At 39.0% G+C, this 24,947-nt stretch overlaps 1 protein-coding gene across 1 annotated transcript in view; it reads left to right on the plus strand.

Moving 5' to 3' along the window:
* The window catches only part of Gpr149 (G protein-coupled receptor 149), a 56,573-nt gene extending 36,945 nt beyond the window's left edge, over positions 1-19,628 (plus strand). The window contains exon 4 of the mRNA XM_087899395.1: positions 18,891-19,628. Coding sequence (XP_087755521.1) covers positions 18,891-19,460 — 570 coding nt within the window. The 3' untranslated portion in view covers positions 19,461-19,628. The remainder of the gene's footprint in view (positions 1-18,890) is intronic.
* The last annotated feature ends 5,319 nt before the right edge of the window (positions 19,629-24,947 follow it).

Consider the following 24,947-nt stretch of genomic DNA (forward strand, 5'->3'; position numbering starts at 1 on the left):
CAGGAACACCGCTAGAGCTAGCTAGGCATCTCTTCCTCTAAACAACTTTGTGCCTGTAATGAACTACATCCACTTTTTACAATCAAGAATATAAACATGTGTCTGCTTTCAGCATAATTCACTTAGCATGAAGTATAAGTCTAGTTAGTACAGGAATATGAATTACAATAAAATATAATTTAACTCATGAAAACTTAAAGGATTATGCTCCCTTTCTCATCTTCAAAGCTAATATTCTGGCATGTCTAGCTTCCCAGGGAAAATAATGTTCTAGTTTATGGCTCACAAAATCGCCTAAAACACCTTGGACTGGAATTTACACAGATTTAATATGGATAGAAATATCCTTAGGTAAACGGTGATTATGGCCTTGAATCAGTTTAATGGGAGGAGACAAACTCTTGTGGAAAAAAAAAGGATGAACACATTTGAAAAATGCATTATTTATAAAATTTAGTGTTTTACTATTGAGTTATTGAGAAGATATTCTCTAATATTATTAAATATTTAAAGTCATGGCTGCTACTTATCTCAAATAAAATTTCATATTAAAACAGCTGTGTTCCTGAATAAGAAAATAAGAGGAAGGGCTGGAGAGATGGCTCAGTGGCTAAGAGCATTGCCTGCTCTTCCAAAGGTCCTGAGTTCAATTCCCGGCAACCACATGGTGGCTCACAACCATCTGTAATGAGGTCTGGTGCCCTCTTCTGGCCTGCAGACATACACACAGACAGAATATTGTATATATAATAAATAAATATTTTTTAAAAAAAGAAAATAAGAGGGAGAAAAGAGCAGCATTCATAAGTGGCTCTTACATGAACATTTGAGTTACCATTTTGTATTAGATATTTCCTAAGAAACATATGACATCTGAACTTTAAGAAACAAGCTGCTATCAAGCGTTGTTATTTAGCTAATACCAGACATCCATCATTGCTTAAACTTGGTGACAGCATGTAGCTTGAAAGTCTACACAGAGAAAGTAATGTCGCTGCATAGCAAGCAGACAGCCAGGACAGAGGAGGACATCGCCTCCCTAATGATGGCTTGACAACACTGCACGGAGGGCTGGTGCTCACCACTTTTCAATCTTCCTTTGCTTCCAGTTTTTTAGGAATGATTTTATGTAAACCTTGACCTTGAATTTACAATATCAACCCAAGCCATTTGATGTGCCTACATTTGTTTTCATTTGTGTCTAGGGTTTAATTTTTTTCTATAAATACCTTCAAGGACTCATTTGTCACTGAGTAGTGTGTTATTTAATCTCCCATGATTCTGTGCATGTGGTGGGGTTTTTTTGTGTATTTTTTTGTATTCATATTTTTTTTCCATTGTGAACAGATCGGATAAATGGAATTGCTTCCGTTTCCTTGTGTTATTAAAACTTGCTTTATATTGTAATAGAAGACCTAATTTAGAGAAAGTTCCTGGTTGGCTGAGAGGAATGTATATTTGTGGTTTTTGGATGGAATAGTCCTTAGATGCCTGTTAAGCACATTCGATATATGATGCCATTTATTTTGCATACTTCTCTATTTATTTTTGGTTGGGAAGAACTGTCAGCTGCAGAAAGTGAGGGAATGCAGTCACCCACTTCTATTACGTTAGGGTTAATCTGTAACTTCTACATATAACACCTTTTATTTTATGAATTTGAGTGCACCCGAGCTCAGAATTCCTGTTTCCAACGGCAGTATCCGCTTGCTGAACTGCTCAGTCAGTGTGAAGTCTCTTGTTGTCTTTTATCACCTATTTCGGCTTGAAGTTTAGCTTGTCAGATGTTAGAACAACAACACCTGCTTGTTTTTTCTGCCCGCTTCCCTGAAACACCCAGTACATTCTTTCACTATAAGGTAGGATCTGTCTTTTCCCTGCATCCTTTGCACCTTGATGACATGCATTTCTTGGAGGCAAGAAATAGATGGCTCCTGATTTTCAATCCCATGTATTCATCTATTATTGTGGGAACGGTAAATTTTGGAGGAGTTAGGTTTTCTTTGTTTTTCTTATTTCTTAAGTTACTGCGTTGGAGTTTATACACCTTTGTTGCTTAAGGTATTTTTTTAACAGCTGTATTCTTTCAGTTGAAGTGTTTGCAATTTTATATCGCATTTTCATGTGGAAGATTGAGGTGCATAATTCAGAAACTATTTCCTCAGTCCAGGAGCTCAGAGTGATTAGTGCAGATCCAATATTATTTTCTGAGTATAATCCTAATTGTGAGAACTACCATAGCTACTTCTTATTACTATACAAGTACTGTGCTAATTGGTTAAAATCGTGGCCCTTCTGACTTTAAAAAAAAACTGTTGGATGATAAGCAACCATAAACAGTATGAAACATATTGTAGTTTTAGTTAATAAGATTATGGTTGGGAAGGAAGTGTATGAGGATAGGAATAAATGCTAGATGAAAAGTAATAAAACTAAGGTGGATAAAGTAGCTACGGGGGTAAAGTTAGGATATCATCAGGAAACACAAATCTTGCAGATTGTAAAACACTGTGAAGATTACAATTAAAAGGTAAAAAGGAGAGGGATAAAAGTGAGAGGAAGAGGGAAAGATAAAGGAATAAGAGCAGATTATTTGAGATAAGGGTGAAAGGTGTAAGAAAGAGTTCCTTGTAGTAGATGGAGTAGAGAAACAGATACAGCAACCCTAAGATCTAACTGAGAAATATGCAGACAAACATAAAACCACTATGAGGCATACACATGGAAGGACCTGCTGGTACAACTGCACTGAGTTCAAAGGGGGAAGGTCTTAGATCCCCCTGGTTCCATCAGGTTCCAAATGTGGGGGTGATGGGAAAGGCCATTGATCTCTGCAGCCTCAATGTTCTGTGTTGTTCTGGCATTTGGGGAGAAAAAGTTGTAAGTCCTTTTCCTGTAGTTCGCCAAAAAACATGGCACACAACTGTGACCTATTCGAGGTAAGAATATACAAGGAACAACACTTCCCTTACAGCTATTACTGCTGTCCCCTAGGAAGCTTAATTCACTCAATGGGTGCCAATTTGAGGGGATCTTTTAGCTGGCTTCTTATTCTTAGCTCTCCCACCCGCCTTTTTCAGAAACCATGCTTGACTTGATACTATTCATGTACCACCCTGTCCCTTGGAGGATAAAAATGTATTATCTTGACTGTTTTCTTTCATTAAGTTTCAGTGGTGATACTTCTAATCTGCCATTGTACCTAGAAGTCCTAGATTTAGTAAAGGAGAAAGAACATTTTTCTATTCCTGACGTTGGAATGAGTGTGTTTACTATTCTTTTCTCAGAAACACGCCAATACAGTGATCCTTTAAAGGTTAATATTGGTTGTTAACAGGATTTAGAGCCCCTAGGAGACAAGCTTTTAACCATCCCTGTGGAAGCGTATCTAGATTAGATTAGCCTTAGAGTATGCCTGTATATTGGTTACGTTTCATTTGCTATGATAAAACTCCATAATCAAAGCAACCTATAGAAGAAAGAGTTAATTTTGGCTTACCTTCCCAAAGAGATAGTAGTTCACGATGGTAGAATAAAGGTCTGGCTATAGGAGCAGTGAGCTGAGGGCTTTCATCTTCAAATCACAAGCAGGATACACAAAGGAAATTATAAACAGCATGAATCTTTTAATTCTTAACACCGCCTCCTCCAAGGCCATTCCCCCTAAGTCTCCCAGGCGTCATTAAATGGGGAAGAAACCAGAAATGCCGGAGACTATACAGTCATTTATCATTCAAACTATTACAGGCTTTAAGGGGTTATCTATAGAACATTAAATGAAGCGGGGAAATTCGCTTTAACTGTGAGTGGCACTGTTTGGGATTCTCTAGAAGGGAGTCCTGGAGTGAATAAAAACAAGAAAGGAAGAAGAACACCAGCGTCCATTACTCCCAGTTTTCTAACTGAGAATAAAAGCTGAGTTACTTCAATCTGCAACCATCGCTTCCCCACCATAATGGAGTATAGCCTGGAACTGTGAGCCAAATAAGCCCATCTTTCATTAAGTCACTCTGTGAGGTATTTTGTCATAACCACAAGGCAAGTTACAATGTGCTTCCCAGAGTAACACCTACCAGTTTTCAAGTGCAGTCTAAAAAACATTAAATGAGAAAGCTCAAAATAGTGAAAATTTAAATAGAAAAAATCATCTTTGAGTAATGATGAGATTTCATCTGTCCCTCCCAGGCTATAAATCGTCCTTCTATATATTCTTTTATATATTGTCAGTCATTTTGTAGCCCTCTCAATCATCATGTCTTCTGTTGTGGTTTACCAGGCCTTGTGTTCAAGTAATCCCTTCTTTACTTACTGGCAACCCAAATACAAAAGTAGTGATGTCAATGAAAGGAAGAATGCTCTCAATTGAATAAAGAAAAGTGTGTGTGTGTTGGGGGCAGCTGTTGAGACTGCTAAAGATCTATGGGAAGAATAAGTTTCCTGTCTGTGAAATTAGGAAGGAGAAAAGAAGACATATGCCTGATTTACTCTCATGTCTCCAGCAACAAACACTATGACCACAGTGATCAGTAAGTGCTTGATTAAGATAAAGCATGTTCAGTCTGCATATCTATACGTAGTGGGGAAGCATGGCATTTCAGACTCAGCACTATCTGTGAATTCAAACAGCCAGTGAAGATCTTTTCTTGTTGTTATTGTTGTTTTGTAATTTTTGTTTTGTTTTGTTTTGTTTCAAGACAGGATTTTTCTGTGTAACAGCCCTACCTGTCCTGAACTAGCTCTGTAGACCAGGCTGGCCTTGAACTCACAGAGATCCACCTGCCTCTGCCTTCCAAGTGCTGGGATTAAAGGCGAGCAACACCTCTGCCTGGTGTCAGTGAAGTTCTCAAATGTGTCCTCCATGGACACAAAGCAACTACTACAGTTACTTTTACAAAGTTCTTATTCAAGGAGGCCCGTGCTTAAGTAAGACTGTGCCTGTGCTGATGTTTTATGGATAACTTCATCATTAACCCACACCTTTTATGAGATCCAATAATGTCAGTACATTTTTCTTTAAAATTTTCTACAAGAATTTTTGTTATAATTTCTGAATGCCCCAGTATTTGCCCAGTTGGGAAGATTCTGCAAACTTTGCCTCCGAAATCACTTTTAGTTTTAGGAAACAATTTCCATGTATCACGTTCTATAGTTGTACAAGTAGGAGGAGGAAGAAAATAGTTCAGGAGGGAGAGGAGAGGCTTTTCATGCTTTTCGACTGAAGAGCCAGATTTTACTTTTCAATTTTTTTCAAAAGCAAAATGATCCTCATTTAGTTTTGTCTTGAGAATAATGACTTTATTTTTTTACATAACAATAGTGTAGTGGATCTTCGTTATTTTTTTTTTTAATTCAAGCAATATAACCAAGCTCTGAGGAGAGAAAACGGAGTGAAGTAAAGTGACACATCCAGAGAGAACTACAGATTGGTCTGCATGGACGTTATGACAGACGGACAAATGTGTAGTTATTTTGTGGCTTCGGGCATGGAAACAGGTACTCGATTAAGATATAAGTTAACGAATCACAGCGTATGATTTCTTTCCCCAGAGCCATCTGTCAGATTTGAATCCTGCTCGCCCACTTGCTGTCTGAAAAGGTGTCCTAGTTTTCTCGTTTGAAAAACGGAGATAATAGTGTTCTCCATTATCCAAGGTGTTGCTAGTACATCTGTGTGTGTCCTCAGGAGCCAGAAGAGAATGGCAGATCCCTTGGAGCTGGAGTTAGTTACAGCTGCCTGACATGGTGCACGGGATTAAACAGGGTCTTCTGGAGTAGCCATGTGCTCTCCCAGCCACTGGCCAAGAAGAGTTTTAAGTGGGCTTTGTGGATATTCTTACTCTGTGTGCAAAGTGATGCACCATACGGTGATTTCTCATTGAATTTTATGGCAGGGCTTTCCTTCACGCTCACACAACTACTGTCCTGGTTATTGCTTTTGCACCATCAGCGATCAGCTGTGTGGTGACCGTGACCAAGACAGCCCCAACAGCTGGCACAGCCCCCAAGACCTTTTTGTTGTCTGCAGGTCGACCTTACATTGAGTATTAATACCCCCAAACCACCTCTTCAAAATGAAATCTGTACACCAGGCAATGGTGACACTGCCTTTAATCTCACCACTCAGGAGGCAGAGACAGGCAGACCTCTTTTAGTTTGAGGACAGCCTGGTCTAAAGAGGGAGTTCCAGGACAGTCAAAAAAAAAAAAAAAAGGAATCTGTATCTGCAACCCTCTGACTGCTTAGTCATCTTTCTGTATAGTTGTTTATGTCAGAGATGGGTCTTTTCTTTGATCACTTGTTTCTTTGTGTTTCTTTTTTAAAACACCACTCTTAGAGGTTTACACATGTGACTGTACTCATTTCTAGTTTCATGGCTGTTCTTAAATTCTATGATAGAAGTTCTATGTTCTATATGATTGGACTGTGTTCTGCCCACATCATCCATGAGTACCCTTGGATCACTTGGGCTGGGAAAAAGAACCAGTGGGTAAAAGCCTGAAAAACGCAGAGAGGAGGAAGAGAATCCTGTCTGGGAGGATGTCCGCTGACCTGCATATGTGCTACGGCAATAAGAACCTATGTCGCACACACAATAATGAGAAAAATAAAATAACATCAATCTTTTCTTTAATTAAGTTATGTTTTGGTTTCCTCTTCTTTTCTTTTTTTAAGTACCAGAGTAGCAGCTTGTATCAGTTGAATGAATGAATGACACACATGCCCTGGCAATGCTGAAGCAAGCATGGGCATCCTCTATATGGTGGTTCTGTTGAACTTGTCCATATGGTGTTTCATTGTCTGAGTTGATGAGGACGACTGACCAGGTCTCTTCCTCAAGAGGGCACCAGATCTCATTACAGATGGTTATCTGCCACTGTGTGGTTGCTGGGAATTGAACTCAGGAACTTTGGAAGAGCAGGCAGTGCTCTTAACTGCTGAACTTTCTTTCAAGCCCATCTCTCCAGCCTGTATCAATAAGGACACCAAAACAAAAACAAAAACAAAAACAAAAAACAACCAGCCAAACAAACAACAAAAAAGCATTTCAATTAGTATTATGGGATAAGAAATTTATTTTAGAATTGTTTGGAAATCTCAGGAATGAGTCTTTGAGATAATTTAGAGGGTTAGAGATAGAGCTATGTTTTCTCATTCTGAGAACCCAAGTTTGCCTAGCCACAAAAGTTATATCATGAAGAAGAAGAGGGTTTGTGGAGATGTCTGTCAAAAACTGTTGTGAGGACTGTAGAGATGGCCCTGGGGTAAAGAGCAGGGGTTGATCATTGCCCATTTAGAAGTCTATATATATAAAAGCTTTATATCTTAATATTTAACTTTATGAGCAATTGTACGTACTACTTTATTTTCAGTTTTTTCTGGGCACATATACGTTGCTGGTATAAAAAATACCAAGGATCTTGCAAAGTTATATCTTACAATCTTGTTTAGATCTATGCTTAGTCTTGAGTTTTTTATGATTCCCAGGGATTTTCTCTATGAATTAATCATGTCACCTACAAATAGCTACAGCTTCACACCTTCTTTTCTGATAAGATCCTTTTTGTTTCTCTTCCTTCACTGTGAGCTGTGCTAAAACTGTGATGAACAGAACAGTAAACACCTTTGTCCTTACCTTGCTCCAGCTCTTGGGAGAAAAGTCTCTTTCTCCATCAAATGTAGTAAGCTACACAGCTCCGATTCTACCAAAGTGAGGAGAGTTTCTTTCATTCCTCTTTTCATATTGTTTAATCATAAATGGATATTCGATTTTGAAAACTGATTTTTTTTTCTGCATCAGTTAGTATGATCATTGTTTTATTTCAGGTTTCTATAGGTGTGATGAAAGCACCATGACCAAAAATCAAGCTGGGGAAAAAAAGGTTGATTTGACTTTTACATTGTACTGCATCACTGAAGGTCGGAAGGACAGGAGCTTAAGGAGGGCTGGAACCTGGAGGAAGGAGCAGAAGCAGAGGCTGTGAAAGGATGCTGTATTGGCTTGCTCCCTGTGGCCTTTTCAACCTACTTTCTTAGAGAACACATGACCATGCCCAGGGCTGGCACCACCTGCAGAGGGCTGAGCACCATCCGCAAATCAATGATTAAGAGGGAAATTACGTACAGACCTGCCAACAGCCCATTCTTATGGAGGCATTTTCTCAACCGAGGCATCCCCTTCACAGATGACTTTAGCTAGTGTCAAGTTGACATGAAACTAGCCAGCAAAATCATGAAATTTTTCTTTCTTAACTATGGTGGGCCACATTAATATGTTTCTGAATTATAAACCAGCCTAACATTTCTGTAGTAAACTTTACTTGGTCATAATATGTAATTATTTTATGGATGACTGAATTCTACTTAAGATTTGTTCAAGACATTTGCATTGGCATCTATGAGTGATATCAATCTGTAAGATTTTCTAATACTATCAATATAGCTTTGATATTAAAGCAAAATCAAGTCTTTGAAACAAAGTGTTCCTTAGTCTTTTAGTTCCTGCAAGAAAGTGGATTTTTATTAGTTCAACTTTAAGTTGGTAAATTTCTCCAGTGAAACTAGGCCTTAGTAAGGTATTTCTCCTTTGGCGTTTTCAAATTTTGGTTTCAAACATTGTGGTAGTTCTAGTGGACTTCAATCCCTGTTTAATTTTAGATGCACTGTGGTAGTTCTGGTGCTTTCTGGGAGTCAGTCCGTTTCATTTAAGATGTTGAATTTCAGTGTGTGATTTGTGTGTCACCCCTCGCCATCCTCCCAGCAACCAAAGTTATCACGTGACCCTTTCTGATGCTGGTCATCTGCACCTTCTCCTTTTTCTTTGTCAGTGCACCTAGAGTTTCCTCTGCTATTAATCTGTTAAGAACCAGCATTGTTGCGTTGATTTTTCTCTGTTACTTTCATTTCCATGATCTCTGCTGTCTTATTTTCTCCTTCATTGCTGTTCTGGCTTATTTTGTTTTTGCTTTTCTAAAAAATAAATCTTGCTGAACACTTAGACTTGAGACTGCTTCTGTATTGTAATGCATGGATTTAGTGCTTTCAGTCCCTCTCTCAGTGCTGCTTTAGCATGGATTTTGATACGCTGCATTTATTTTAATTCAACTCAATGTGCTTTTATTTCCCTCAGCATTTTGTCCTTGAGTCATAGACTGCTTCATAGTGTTTACTTAGTTTCTGAGAGATTGGAAATGTTCTTATTATATTCTGGTTACCCTGATTCCACAGAGAGAACAATACTCTGTATAATTTTATTCTTTTTAAATGTATTTCAGTTTTTTTGTGTCATTTAACAAATTAAAGATAACCTCAGAGAATACTAAAATGCATCCCTATCACATTAACAAGTGAAAGCAAAGCCACTTCCTCTGAGATTAATTTGACCAAGAGTGAGCCCAGGTTTGAATTCTCTAATCTACCTATGTCCTCCAATGTTCTACAGTCTGTGGCTATTAACTGATCTGTGAGTTCTCTGTTGTATGAGTTTGCTGTGTCATTGTCATGTCTGTCTGAATGTCCGTGTCTGATTTGTGTCTAACCCCGTGTCTGTCTATGACAAGGACTTGCTCTGTATTTATTGAACAGCACAGAAAAACTAGCCTGGGAGCGGGATGAGAAATTCTTTACAGAAATCCTTAGCAGAGTTTTACAATGGAAGAAACTGATCCCATCTGACTCAGGAGAACAAACAAGCCTGCGAACAGATATTATCCAGCTTTATCTACCTTGCTTGCAACACTCATGGTGGCTATTTGCTTTAAAGATACTTTCAACCTGTTGGCTGTTTCAGCTAATGATTACCACAACACACACATAGAATATTCTGGTCAGGGTCAAGGAAGAGTACATAATTGAAGATAAAAAGCTATGTATTTATCTTAGGTTTTCTTTATTTAGCTTTAGCTTTTAGCTCAATTTAGCTCAACAAGGCAAACCATGTTGGCTAGGTTGGTCTCTTAAAGACAGGTTAAATTTAAACAGGCTGAGCACGCAATAGGAAAGGAAGTTAAGTACACAGCCTTTAAAGATCTGAAGGGGAATTATCAATTTGCTGAGAAGTCTGCCAAAAGTTGTGTTGGAGCCAAGGGTTTCAAACAGATTTTCATAAAAAATGTATCACTACATTGCTCTATGAACTAGAACAAGTTTTCCTCCACGTTCCACTAGCATTTGAAGAAAATACATATTCTACAGTTGTTGGATGAAATTATCTTAAAATCTTCTACAGATTGATTAGATCTATAGATTGATGAGGTGTTTTCTTATTCTTGATGATTTTCTGCTTAATTCTCACTTGTTGATACAGTGTTGACACCTCCAGCTTTGTGGAGAAGTTTTCTCTCCTGTATTATCAGTCTTGCTTCATGTGGTGCAAAACTCTCTGGTTTGTTGTGTACATTTTAGGATCGCTATGTCTTCTTGATGGATTGATCCTTTAGGCACCAGGTAATAATCTTTCCTGTCATTGGAAGTTTTCTTCATTCCAAAGTCTATATTTTCTTTTCTCTTGAAGATAAATTATTTATATCTCTGTGTGTGTTCCGACATGAGTGCATGTGTATCACATGAGTGCAAGAGCTTTTAGAAGCTGGAAGAGGACACTCGATAACTCAGAAGTAGAGTTAAAGATAGTTGTGAGTTGCCACATAGGTGGTGGGCACTGAATGTAGGTACTCTACAAAAGCATTAAGCTATCTTAACCAAAGAAACACTCTCTACCTCCCTGAATGCTGTATTTTTCACTATTAACATAAGCCACTCTTGTTTGTCTTTATTTTTGCATGGTGTGCAATTTTTCTTCCATCTATTTGAATCTATTCATCCCATTATAGTTGAAGTTTCTTAAAGACAATGTAATGGCTTGATCCACCCATCACTCTCTAGCTCTTCAACAAAGAGTTAGGTCTTCAACAAAGAATACTGTGAAGGAATAGTCTCATATGTGGACAAAATGTCTATGTCTTCCTCAGCTTTATTTCTCAAGTCTTAATGAGGGACACAGAGGACAGAAAGCTCCGAAAATCATGGGCCCCACTGTTTTCATGTCCCCGAACAGCTAGCACATATGTGGCACTTCCTGTATGTGAAGTGTTCTACCCATTATTTCCTGCGAATTAATTTGTGTAATGTTCATGTTTTCAAATGACAAGTCTAATGGCCAGAGATGTGAGGATTGCAGAGATGGCGACTCCACTGGGTTCAAAGCCAGGAATATATGACTGGAAATCAGAACTTCAATACTTCATCCACAGAACTGAAAGTTTTGCCTTGGAAGTGTCCATGTATCCCTCAGTCTCTTGTCGGCCACTTTCTTCAGGAGCACCCAAGTTCAGGTCCTCTTTCTTGAACATATGATTTTAAAACACCCCCTGTTTGCCTCCCTGGCACCTCACTCACCTTCTCTCAATCCATCTTTCACTGACTTCTCAGTTATCTTTTTAGAGCTGAGCATCAAGAATGAGAGGATCTGGAATCTGAACTGAGTTTAGAGTCCAATCCCACCCCTCCAATGTAGCCTGGGCAAGTTGACTGTGCTCTTCAGGCCTTAGCTTTTGTCTGTAAAATGTTAATGATTTCACTATCCTCATGGTTATCCTATCCTAAATTAAATTTCACATGTAAAGAGCCAGGTACTGTGTCTGCCCAGTAGGTATTCCACATATCTTCATTCTCGTCATAGTTGTTGAAATAAAGATCAGAATTTCCTCCTTGCCTACGGTTCCCAAAACTAAAGCGTTTATCTTGGTATTGAGGACTAGCATCCCTGAATATAACCTCTGTCAGCTCAGTTTCTTCTCCTTGTGGCCCCACTTATTTGTTACATCCTAAAACACATTTTTGTCATCTTATCTCTATTAAACAATCCTTGGAAGGTCCATTTAGAAACCTTTGTGTTAGAGTTACTTCTCTAAATACTCATAAAGAAATCCTTTTTCCCTCCATGTTTTCCTAGAACGCTGTAGATTATGCCCGAATGCAGAGAGTGAAATGTTAGCCTTGTTTACCTCAAGGTTGCAAGGAAGCAGGCAGAGTGACCTGTTTCACTATGTACTAGAGTAACAGAACGCTTAGAGCAAACAAAGGGCATGACACAGGTGATCTTGGACTTGGATTTGACTGTGATTTGAACTTAATTGTGCTACCTCCCACAACTCGGTGACTTCATCTATAAGTTTTGGATCATTAGGGCCTTTGTTTTATCAGATTACCATGAATAGTAAGTGTGAAAGTGGAAGTCCCCACCAAGAGGTGTGGCTCATGCTCAGCAAGATCAGTATTTGCCATAGTGAACATCAGTCTTCCTGGTTAGACTTTCACCAGTCAAAAGGCCTGGGATGAGGAGATGGCTCAGAGGTTAAAATGTTTCCTGTGCAAGCCTGAAGCCTAAATATGGAGACCCAGAACCCACATATAAAAGCATTATATCCTAATCCCTGTGCTGTGAGGTACGAGTCCTGTGGCCAGCAATAAACTCAAAATAATGAGCCTTCAGCCCTGTCTTAAACAAACAAACAAAATGGAAAAGTGATTGAGAAAGGTCCATCTCTGACCTCCACATGAGCCCACATAGGAAAATAAACCTGCCTATTCCACCACATACACATCAAATTGAAAGAAAAAGAAAAGGCTTAAGGCCCAGGCTGGCAGTCTGGGAGGGCAGACTCTGCCACACATCTTTTCAGGTGAAAGTCTCTTATTAAAGATCTTTATATTCTTTCCCAACATTTTCTTGTTTTAATAAGTTCTTGTGTGTTGTTATACTTTGGTTCCCTAATCATACAAAGAAGACATGGCGGGACAAAGGATTTGAGAAGCTGAATATATGAAGATATGTAAGCTTTATAATGACTGAATTTCCGTAAAGCAAATTTTAGTTTTCTCACGAATTCTTTTTTTTTTCCCCGTTGGCTTTTGTTTCCTTCTAGGGTGTCTATTCCATCGTCCCCTAACTCCTCTAAGTCTTGTTCTACTTATGTTCCTCAGTTTATAAACTCTGAAGTCCGAAAGTCACTGAAAGGTCATCAAATAACTTTTTTAAATATTAAATTTGCCAGTCGTTTTGAATATTCATGAGTTAATGGTACACCCCAGCTTCCAATTCAGAGAGCCTGTGACTGACTGTGGCCTTGGGTAACCTGTAACCCACTGTGGCTTTGGGTAGGTGCTGACCCTGCCTGCTGCAACAAGCCTTGCTTAAAAATTGAATAATTCAGAAGCAGCAGAAAGCCTCAGCCTCACCTTGTTAGGATAATCACCTCGAGAGACTCTTTTTATATTATAATTTCACCCCGAATTCACCTAGCAGCTTAACTGTGAAAAAATCAAAGGCATTTTGTATACCCAAGGTCGTCACGTTTGAATCAATTATCATGGAAGATTATTTGTGCTAACGTGTTTACCTGGCAGGCTCTCTTCTCTTGAAGTATTCGTGAGGTTCAGAAAAGCTTTTCATTTCCAAATGGAGGGAAAAAAAAAAAAAACTCCCAGCCACCTACACTCCTGAGCATACTGAGGTAATGGGCTATCATTATTCCCAGGCAATGTTAATTTGTTGGCTTTAAAATGGATAGAAAGCACAGACTATGAAATGAATCGTCTCAGGTTATTTAAATAGGTTATTCTGATTGCGAGATAAAATTGATGTCTTATTATGTCCCATAACTAAAATGTTTTATTAAAGAAAATGCTGAGAGAATCTTCCTGGGCACGCACACCTCTTACACAACACTGTCAAAATACAAAAATGTATACTGGACAGTAGTACCATTTTGCTTTAAGATGCAGTTACCCCACACGTTATTGCTCTTGCTATTCAGTGGCCCTTTGGAACCAAGGTCTTGCCTTGTTACCCAGACGGTCCTCATAGTCAGGATCCTTCCTTCCTCTACCTTTCGCGTGCTGAGATTACACATCTGTGTCACCAGACCTCACTTATTTAGAAATGGCATCTTCATCAGAGGCTGTACTTGGCTTCTTGTCCATTGACACCTAGAATGAATTACTACAGCTTTAATGTTTAGAAATTTATCACACCAGTATGTTTTCAGAGTCTCCTGCTTTCTCACAAGCTTCTAAAAATTTTTACATTACTAAGGAGAATTTCATTTGGATTTTCGTTTTAAAAGTGTATTAAATACATAAATATAAGAAAATTATCAGATTTATAATACATCTAAGTATTACCTCTCTTGCCTTCTGTTTGTCTTTGCTGTTTTTTTTTTATTAGAGCAACATTGCCTTGTCAGGTTTCACATAGAACTGTTGTTTCAATCAAACCTTCTTTACTTTAAATGTTGGTTTTAAAGAATTTTGTGTCTGAATGTTTTGCCTGAGGTATTTCTGGACTTCGTGTGCATGCCTGGTGCCTATCCATGGGGGCCAGAAGATGGCATAAGATCAGATTCCCTGATACTGGAGTTACAGATAGTTGTGAGCCTCTATGCAGATGTTAGGAACCAAACCTGGTTCCTCCGTAAGGACAGCAAGTGCTCTCAGCCACTGAGCCATTTCTCCATACTCTGGAATGGGGGTTTTTTAGAAACATATTTTGATTGGCAGTTCTCAGATTCTTAGTTTTACTTAGAATTCATCCATCTTACTACATTCTGTCACTCGTTCTCTCTTAGATTTTTTTTTCTCTAGAATATTTAGGTAGGAAACACTTGCATCTGTCAGTTGTGTGTCTTTGTTTCTTCCTGCCCAGTGCTTTTGCTTCTTATTTCTTTTTCTGGATTGCCAGCAAACTAAGACCTTCAGAGCGGTACTGGATATCACGGATGCCAGAGATTTCTACCATCATTGAAGAGGTAGTCCTGCTTGGGGAAGATTTTCAGGTCTCTTTCCCTTTCTTGAACCCAGACTAAGTGTCCTTTTCCCATGACAGCCCTGAGTCCAATGTTGCATCGTCACATGGACTGCTCTTGCTGAGAAGATTGAGTCCCTCTGCAGTTTGTGGGTGCTTAAAGGATGAATGGTCTTTGCTCCACTGTTGGAGACCAGCCAGCCTGTCCTTCACTCATAATAGTAACTCAGTTAGCCATGTTCTCTATTCGTCAATAGTGCTAGAAAATTCTTATAACTTAACTGAGTCTGTCAGTTCCTCTCTTGTATCTCTTTCAATGCCATGGTTCTTTGTTCAAGATTCAATTTTCTTTAGCCTATAACAGTTTTCTCTAACGTAAACAACATACAAGTCCTGTTTAAATGAGACAATTTTACAAACAATGTCAGATTTTTATGATTTTGCTGAACTTGCCTAAACATGAAATGATCCTTTGGGGTTCCTGCTTCATTAAAGAGTATGCTAGACATTCTGCAGGACACAGAAAAAAGTAACTGACAAACTGTCAGTATAAGTGGAACTGTCTTGGAAATTTCTTACTTCATGAAAAAGTCTGCTGGATAATATGGGCCTGTGGGCTGAAGAATGGATGCCAAAATGGTACAGAAGAACTTTGGGTGACTGTCCAGGTAGCATGATGTCTCTGTAAATTCTAGAATTTTGGAAGTTGCTTACAATGCACTTCCTGTTTGTTTAGGTAATAGTATATCCTTCTGAAGTCTTTGATGGAGTTGCAGAATAGATAGAAAGTAGATATAGTTTTCCTTAGTGTGATAAAGTAGATATAAATATTGTAACTATGATTCTTACTTGCTACCTGTTTTGTTATATGTAATTTTATCCCATTAAAATTAAAACCTCCTTTTTTATTTAAGCGGATAAAAGGAGCTGATGTGGGATTCCCCTCTGTATGCTGTGATTACCATTAATGAATAAATAAACTGCTTTGGACCTATAACAGGGCAGAACTTAGTAGGGAGGGAAAACTAAACTGAATGCTGGGAGAAAGAAGGGTAAAGTAAGGAGAAGCCATGTAGCCATGCCGGAGACAAAGGTTGAAACCTTGACAGTAGGTCATGAACCTCATGGTAAAATATAAAACACTGGAAATGGGTTAATACCAGATGTAAGAGCTAGCTAACAATATACTTATGTGTTTGACTAAGCAGTGATTTAAATAATATAGTTTCTGTGTGATTATTTTGGGACTGAGTAGTTGGGAATAAACAAGCAACTCTCCTTAGTACACATAGCCATGTCTGTATCAGTTTGATCTGTTTAATAACTCAGTTTTCTTTGTTTTATGCTAGTATACTACACAGCATTTCTTTTGTAAAATGTAAAAGGTCAAAAAAGAAAAATCCTTAGAAGTGATTTATTTAGATAATAAGGTAGGTCATTTTTCCTATAACAAAATCATACTGTAAGGAATTCAGCTTTCAGATGAGCTACTGCTTAGAATACAGAAAGAAGAGAGGAGGCCATGTTTACAACTCACATGATGAGACAACACTCAGGATTTTACGTGTGCGTGCCTCTGTATATGTGTGTGTGTCTGTGTGCTTCTGTATGTAAGGGCACATTCACATCACACTAAGGAAAACTATATCTACTTTCTATCTATTCTGCAACTCCATCAAAGACTCCAGAACGGCAGGTGTGTGTAAAGGTCAGAGATTGACCTTGAGATGTCTGCCTTGATTGTTCTCCATATTTGCTGCTTGAGAACAAGTCTTTCACTTTGACTCACCATTTTGTTTGGATTCCACTGAGCCCCAGAAATTCTCCTGTCTCTGTCTCCCAATGCTGAGGTTATAGGTGCATGCTGCCACACACAGCTTTGTACTTGAGTACTGGGGTCAGAAGTTAATTTGTCATGCTTGCACAACAAACTTGATCACTGAACCATCTCCCCAGCCCTGACAGTCAGATTTTCTGACTGAATAATGCTTTAGCCAATTTTGTAGCAAAAATTCATAAATCTCTGTGTTTAATAAGAAAAAATTTTTTCAGGATAGGATTTTTCAGGATGAACTTTTAATTTTTTATTTATTTATTATTTTTTTCCTTTTTAGTTTTTTTTTTCTCAAAGTTTATTAAAATACAAAGGTCTCCATTTCCGCCCCTCCTCCCAACCCCCTCCCACTCCCCCCCACTTCCTCCCCTCCTCCCTCTCCATCCCCAAGAGCAATCAGGGTCTCCCACCCTGTGGGTAGTTCAAGCTCCTCCCCCCTCCCTTCAGGTCCAGGAAGGTGAGCATCCAAACAGACTGGATCCCAGAAATCCAGTATATGCAGAGGAAACAAGTCCCAGTGTCATTGTCAATGGCTTTTCAGAAAGACTCCGGGCCAGCCACATTCAGAGAATCCGGCCTCATTCAGAGAATCTGGCTGGATCACGTGCTCGCTCAGTCCCAGTCAACTGACCTTGGTGAACTCTCATTAGATCAGTCCCCTTGTATCAGTGGGTGATCGCACCCCTTGCGGTCCTGATTTCCTTTTTCATGTTCTTCCTCCTTCTGCTCCTCATTTGGACCTTGGGGGACTCCGTCCGGTGCTCCAGTGTGAGTCTCCATCTCCATCTCCATTCATCGCCAGATTAAAACATAATTCTTCATTGATTCCTTGGGAATTTCACATCATGCACCCCAATCCCACTCAGCTCTCAGTCCCTTGATATTCTTCTCTTACCCCTGAAGCATCACTCCCCAAAGAACCCCCCCCAAAATCAATTAAAAACAAAATAAAACACACAAAAACCCCCACCTCCTTTCTCCATCTTTCAAACACCTCTTTCATTCATCCTAGTGGCACTGGGAGTTACAGAGTGTCAACCTTTTTGTCCATTCAGCCCCACCCACAAAATGTTCATTGCAATGAGTCATTGGTCTTGTTCAAGTTCTCTGGCACACCAGCATCACTGGGCCCTCACTGAAATTCCTCTCAGATATCCTGCACTGGCCCTGAGTCATGGAGATCCTGTGGTTAATGTTCAGTAGGATTAGTCCACTCGTACACTCCAGCAGATCATAGATGTATTAGTGTAGGCCAATCAAAGGCGTAGGACTGGATCCGGGTGGTAGCTGAGCTGATTGGTCCTGACTACTGAACTGCCTTCTCAGGCACGGTGTGGAATCAGTTCTCTAGGCCCGTGTCATAGGCACTAGTTCCTCTTTATCTTTGGTTTGGAATGGGGCCATCTCTCCCCAGCTCTCCCATGGTGGGAGCAGGGTCAGCTCTCCTGCTGCAATGTCCAATGAATGGCAGGATCAGCCATCCCAGGGAAAGTGAGGGGTAGGGCGGCTCAGCACCACCCTTGGATTTCAACATGCATGATTCCTATGACTCCCTGTGGTAACATGGGCCATGGGTATCATCCCAAACCCCTGGCTACTGCAGGACCATGGATTCAGGCATGGCCCTCAGCAGCAGCTTGGTCCCTAACGTCACCATAGCCCCAGTGGCAGCACAGGCCACCTAGATGAGAATGACCAAGAGGCAGTAAGTCCCTTGGAAACCAACAGGTGTCAACATAGACGCTGACTGTGGGAGGACCCCGGAACCAGACATGGCGCTCATCAACTTTTCATGGTTTGATGTCACCATGGCCCCAGGTGGCAGCAAAAGCCTTGAAGTTCGGCACCACCCTAGCTGCAGGGTGGTTCTTGGGCCCCAACCAAACTTCAGGTCTATGTATACTTTTAAATGTAACTGGATATGTAGCAGAAATATAAAAGCAATTCTACATTGTAAGTATGCATTTAATTTATGCCCAAATCCTACCCTTGGACAGGAACATCGATTTTATTGCTTTCTATCAGTACCCTCATTTCTCTTTCAACTTTGGAAATACCCCTTGTCTTCTCTTAACTTGCTACACTCCTTCAGGTATATTTGCCCTAGGAGATATTCAGCTACAGAAGCAGAATCTCATTAGCTGTAAATAGTTTCCAGGGAAATAGATCAAAAGTAGAAAGCTTACCATTCTGCTGCATAAAATGAATGTCTATGTGTTGATTTCAATAACATAACCTTTATGTTTCTGTCCCCAGCGTTCCAGTGGGCTGGCTATTCCCTTATGTGCATTCCAGGGGACTGTGTCTCTCCAGGCACCTACAGGGAAAACCCTCTCTCTATCTACTTATGAGGTCAGCGCAGAAGGGCAAAAGATAACCCCAGCCTCCAAGAAAATAGAAGTCTATCGATCGAAAAGTGTGGGCCACGAACCCAACTCAGAGGAGACTCCCTCCACGTTTGCGGACACCAGCGTGAAAATACACTTGGAGGTCCTCGAAATCTGCGACAACGATGAGGCTTTGGACACGGTGTCAATCATCAGCAACATCAGCCAGTCCTCGACCAAAGTCAGGTCTCCTTCTTTGCGCTACTCGCGGAAGGAGAACAGATTCGTCTCCTGCGATTTAGGAGAAACTGCCTCCTACTCCCTCTTCTTACCCACAAGTGATCCTGATGGTGATATCAACATCTCCATCCCAGACACCGTAGAGGCGCACAGACAGAACAGTAAGCGGCAGCATCAGGTCAGGGAAGGCTACCAGGAAGAGATCCAGCTGTTAAACAAAGCCTACAGGAAAAGGGAGGCAGAAAGCGAGATTAGTTAGGGATTGACCGGTCTTACAGTGTCAGACAACTCTGCAACCCTGGACTGCAAAACTTGCCCTAGTCCTGAGACTCATTTCCCACTTCCTTCTAATCATGGGCTTATATAAGCTTTCCTGGTTCTTATTTTTTGGGGTGACTTGCTGTAGTGCATACATACAGTGCATTTCACACACTACCACACCCTACTTAAAAATCATACACTGTGGTAATTGAACAACTTTGTATCTGGTTTCTCAAAACCTTCCTAAGCCAAATCCTGATCTAGTTTGCTAATATTTTGCCTATTTGTGAAAAGAACGTACTGTTCTCATGCCTGGGTTTCTGTGCACAGGCAGTTTTTGACAGAAGAGGGAAAAGTGATGTTGTGGAAATGGGAAAAAAAATGCACCAAAACTCTGAGTTGTATTTGAATGCATATTTACCTAAACACGTCTAGCCAAATGAGCTTATTTCAGTTACTGCTTTGCCTTTTCAGTGGTCTAGGAAGTATGTTCTTGTATAATAAGGCAAATTAGCTTCTAACATGGAAATTTAGATGTAACCCTAGTCTATTGTTACTTCATTTATTGTTATAAAGTACAAGTAGTTTAGCAAGTGGTTCTGTTTGTCTCTCTTGAATATATCAGAGGTATTCTTTTGCCTGTTCACGGTGTCAAGGTCACTCTTAAATATTCTGTATATTGCAAATGGCATTAGAAGTAATCTTTAATTCAAACATCTCTGGACAAAAGCTTGTTGTTAGGTTTCTCTTCCTCCAACAAATACCTGGGATATGCTTTATTTGAACTCATGTGCTGTGGAATATTAGTTAAAGATGTGTTACATTTGTTTATACTGTGGAACGTTTGTTTAATAGTGCAACGAAGTGTTGCATTCTTTTATGTTGCATTTGTTTAACTCTGTGAAGCTGTGTTAGTTTGCAAGTCTAACACACCTGATTGGTCTAATAAAGAGCTGAAAGGTCAATAGCTGGGCAGGAGAAAAGATAGGCAGGGCTGGCAGGCAGAGTGAAAAAAATAGGAGAAATCTGGGAAGAGAGGATCAAAGAGCAAGAAAAGAAGAAAAGAGAGGAGAACTCAGGGAGCTAGCCACCCAGCTACACAGCAAGCCACAGAGTAAAAAGTAAAAAAAAAAAAAAAAACAGGTATAGAGAAAGGTAAAAGCCCAGAGGCAAAAGGTAGATGGGATAATTTAAGAATAGTTGGCTAAAAACAAGCGAAGCTGTAGCCAGACATTTATAAGTAATAATAAGTCTCCGTGTGTGATTATTTAAGAACTGGGTGGTGGGTGGGCCGCCCAAAGACTAGAAAGAATGCAACAACAACAGCACTCATGATCTGTCTGCTCTGTGACTTCTGGGATGTGGCACACGGTGGAATGAGTTCAGGGTAGAACATAATCTCTCACTTATGAGAACAAAGGAAAGGGACCAAAGTGTTCCATAACCCTTTCTAGAACGTATTGCCGTGACCTAAAGACACCCCATTAGGCCCCACCTCCATTTACCCCTCTCCTAAAAGTACTTTCCTGGGGACTATAACTCATGACATTAACCTGTAGGGTTCAAATTATAGCAAGCCATAACTATTCCACCATCCCACAACTGTTCTATTTCTTTGAATGGAGACTGGGGGAAAAATCCTGTCACATTCACTCCTGAGAGGCACAGCACACCAGGGCAGCAAGCTTCTGGCTAAAGAAGAAAATCCCTGAGTCTAGCCACAGAAGTCTGGTCCTGTGCTGAAGATTTCCAAGACTAGCTTTGCCATTCTTGAAGCATAAAAATTTACTTCAAATATTATTTCTAGATTAAGAACTTTAAGATATCCTCCCTAAAGACAATGTGTTATCTCAAACATAACCAATTCAACTTGTATTTTATTAAATGATTACAAGGAATACAGGACAAGATTTATTTTTCAGATCACCTTCTCATCATATCACTGATGTATATTTCAAAAGTTCTGATATTTTAAAATTATTATTTTCTAATCTTAATTTTAAATAATAATCATTTAAAATTATTATTTCCATAAACATACTAAATATGTTATCTAAATATTTATTTACAAAAGTTCTTGTTTCATGTGCTTATAGATTGTGCCTACCTCTATTGTAGGCATATATGTTATTTACAGATTAAATTAATTATATTTAGAAGAGTTCATTTTGGTTTCTATTTCATTATACTGAGTCAAAACTCTTTTAAAAATTACTTTACATGAACATTTATATTGTTTTGTTCTCCAGAGAGTATTTGTCATCAAAAAATTCTTCAAAAATGAGTATCTCAAAATGAATAAACAAATACATAAATAAATAAGTAGTAGTTGTAATGGCTCATGCCTAAATTTTCAGCTTGAGAGAAACCAGAGAAGAGATGCAAGTTCAAGCAAGCCTGGGCCCTGCACGGAGTTTTAGGCACCTAGACTACCAAGTAAGACTCTGCCCCAAAACAAATAAAATATTGCATGAAAAATAATTAAATTCAAATAAAATGATCTCAATGAATTTTTTTCATCTCTAAGTACCACTCAATACCTCATTATCTAAACTTAAGAAAAGGAAATGCCACTATTAATGTTTATCAAAACAAACCTACAATGTTATACATAGCATATACATTTCAACTTACAGGAATTCTCATTATCAAAAAAGTTTTAAAACGTTTTCACCAAAATTGAGAACTATTGAGCACAATGATGGTTGGACGAGTCTGTCTGCTTAGCATGCACCTGGGTTGGTAGAGTCTTGGCAAGGATGCACTTGTAGTTCAAGATCATTCTCTAATTCCTGGAATTTGAGGCCAACCTTGTACACATAAGATCCTGTGTTCAACGAAAGGAGTTTTCATAAAGGAAGGAAGGAAGGAAGGAAGGAAGGAAGGAAGGAAGGAAGGAAGGAAGGAAGGAAGACTGAGCTGGTGACATACACTTTTAATCCCCAAATGCCAGAGGCAGAATTGGAGGCCAGCCTGGTCTACAGAGCAAGTGTCAGAGCAGCCAGGGCTGCATAATTAAACCCTGTCTCCGAAATAAAAGAATGAGAAAGACAGAAAGAAGAAGAGGAAGCAAACAAACGAGGAAGACTTAACTGAGCATTCTAGCATTGTTTTGTAAGAGACAATTTTTGGCAAATCTAGATGTCCAATTTTCTTAAGGAGAAGACAATATAGCTGTTTTAAATGCAATTTTTGACTGTAAGGAAGAATTTTAAAGATCACAATAAAGATTTGAATGTAAACAAATCATTTTTGGAGCCTTTAATGAGTTGATGAAAATAAAGATTTCAGAGATTAGAAGACAGTACTATCTGGATTTCTGACTATCTTCCATTTTCTTTTTGCTGGATAAGCCTAGGCTGGGAGAACCAAAAAGTGAAAAATAAGTATATTCCCACTTAACTACCCTTGTTTCTTATGCTATACAAGGGATATACTTTAAATGTTTTCTGTAATAAAGAGTACTGGGATTAATTATCTAAGACATTATTTAAAAGGCTAATAGAAATTATGTAAAAAAATTGTAATACATGTGCTGGAGAGATGGCTCAGTGATTAAGAACACTGATTATTTTGTGGAGACCTGGGTGGGATTCTCAGCACCCACATCGAGTTCCAGGGGATCGGATGCTTCTTTTGACTTCTTCAGACTGCATACACATCGTGCAGAACCATACAAGCAGGCAAAACACCCACACACATTAAATTAAATTAAATATTTAAAAATAAATTGTAACAGCATTCTGAGCCATCTGTATTGAATCGGCGAAAAAACACAAATTGGGTCATGCAGAAGCATAAATATCACCTCCAGATCCTTTGTAACGAGAGAGAAGTTTTAATTACACATGCCTACTTGAGTTTATTTACTCTTTAGAGTGAGTCTAATCATGAAACTCTTTTGATACAGGACGTATCGTGATATATTGTACTATATATAAATATATTAACTTACCCTTGACAGTAAATTAGGCAGAGCTTTTCTCTTTTTTTCTATAAACTGATACACCTGAAGATAAAAACTGGTTCATTGTTAGTATCACCATCTGGTGGTGACTCCTACCAACTGCAAAAGTACAGCGCCTGTAAAAACCAAATAATTTAAACACATACTATATATTCCCTAATACTTCTGACAGCTGATCTTGACAGAGGCAATTCATTTTAAAGCAGAAAAGCCTGTTGTATTTCTCAGAACACAAAGGAACTTGGTTTGCATTATTTCAAAGCTTTCTGATAAATTTCTCTGATATTAGAGTCCATAAACAAATTTTCTCTGACTCACTTTTATCCTTTAGCTTATTTTATTCATTTCTCATTATTATTGCTGTCTATTATTTACTATAAAATTTTCTAAGTACTTGAGATTGAAATTTAGATAAAACAAAACACACATACAAGCATACATATGACGATTTAAGCCACATATAAAGTTAGTAAAGGAGTCCACTCAACATTGTTTTACCCCCAATATCAATTTTATGTTCAGAAGATTCTCTCAGTCACTGTCAGTTCCCACAATTCATCAGACAGACTCAAGTAATGCCTAAGTGTTTTCTACTACTTGTATCTCACTGTCTCCCTCTTTGCTTGTCCTGAACAAACCAGACAATAATAGACTGGTTTATAATGAGAGTTTTTGGGTCTCCTTATATCAGCTTAAGCACCCAGGGGACTAGAAACTTGTGTCTGTCACCAGAACAGTTTACCAGACCCAATTCTGCTCTCCCTATGATGGAGTCCCAACAAGAATTCAAATGAGCTTGTTGTCACACAGAAAAGGAAGGCTGTCCATGACCCCATGAGAAAAGTACAATAGAAATTCTATACTTGGAACTTTTTCTGGAGTTTGCTCTATTCATTTCTTCCCCTGCCTGATTCTATTATTGTATTCTTCTCCTGTTTTAATTTTGATCCTATTTTAAAATTTACAATTAATTCTTTGAAAATTTCATGCATGTGTATAGTACATCTTGTTCATAACCACTTCCGATTTCCCCACCTCATTACCCCATCCTCTTCATCACCTTCCATTTTTTATGTCTTCTTCTTTAAAACTAAAAGTCCACTGAGTTGGTGCTGGGCAGTAGTGATGCACACCTTTAATCCTAGCACTTGGCATGCCAAGGCAGACAGATTTCTATGAGTTTTGAGGCCAGCCTGATCTAAAGAGCTAGTTCCAGGACAGGTACCAAAGCTACACAAAGAAACCCTGTCCCAAAACAATTATTGTTACCTATATGTACATCGGTGTGGGTACATCTATTGGTGCATGGGCAACAGTATCCCCAAAGAAAAATGACTCCCCATATCCTAACAGCCATAAATGTCCTTGGTTGATTTTAATCTACATTTTTTTTCATGAAACGAATTGTAGCCATGCCTGCACAACTGTTCAGATGACAGATACCATCAACTTTTGTTGACCCATATAGCTGTGTTTGCAAGACCTGGGATCTGAGAACCTAAAAGAATAGGGAAGACT

Source organism: Myodes glareolus, chromosome 20 (genome assembly GCF_982192425.1).
Source record: "Myodes glareolus chromosome 20, mMyoGla1.1, whole genome shotgun sequence".
NCBI lineage: Eukaryota > Metazoa > Chordata > Mammalia > Rodentia > Cricetidae > Myodes > Myodes glareolus.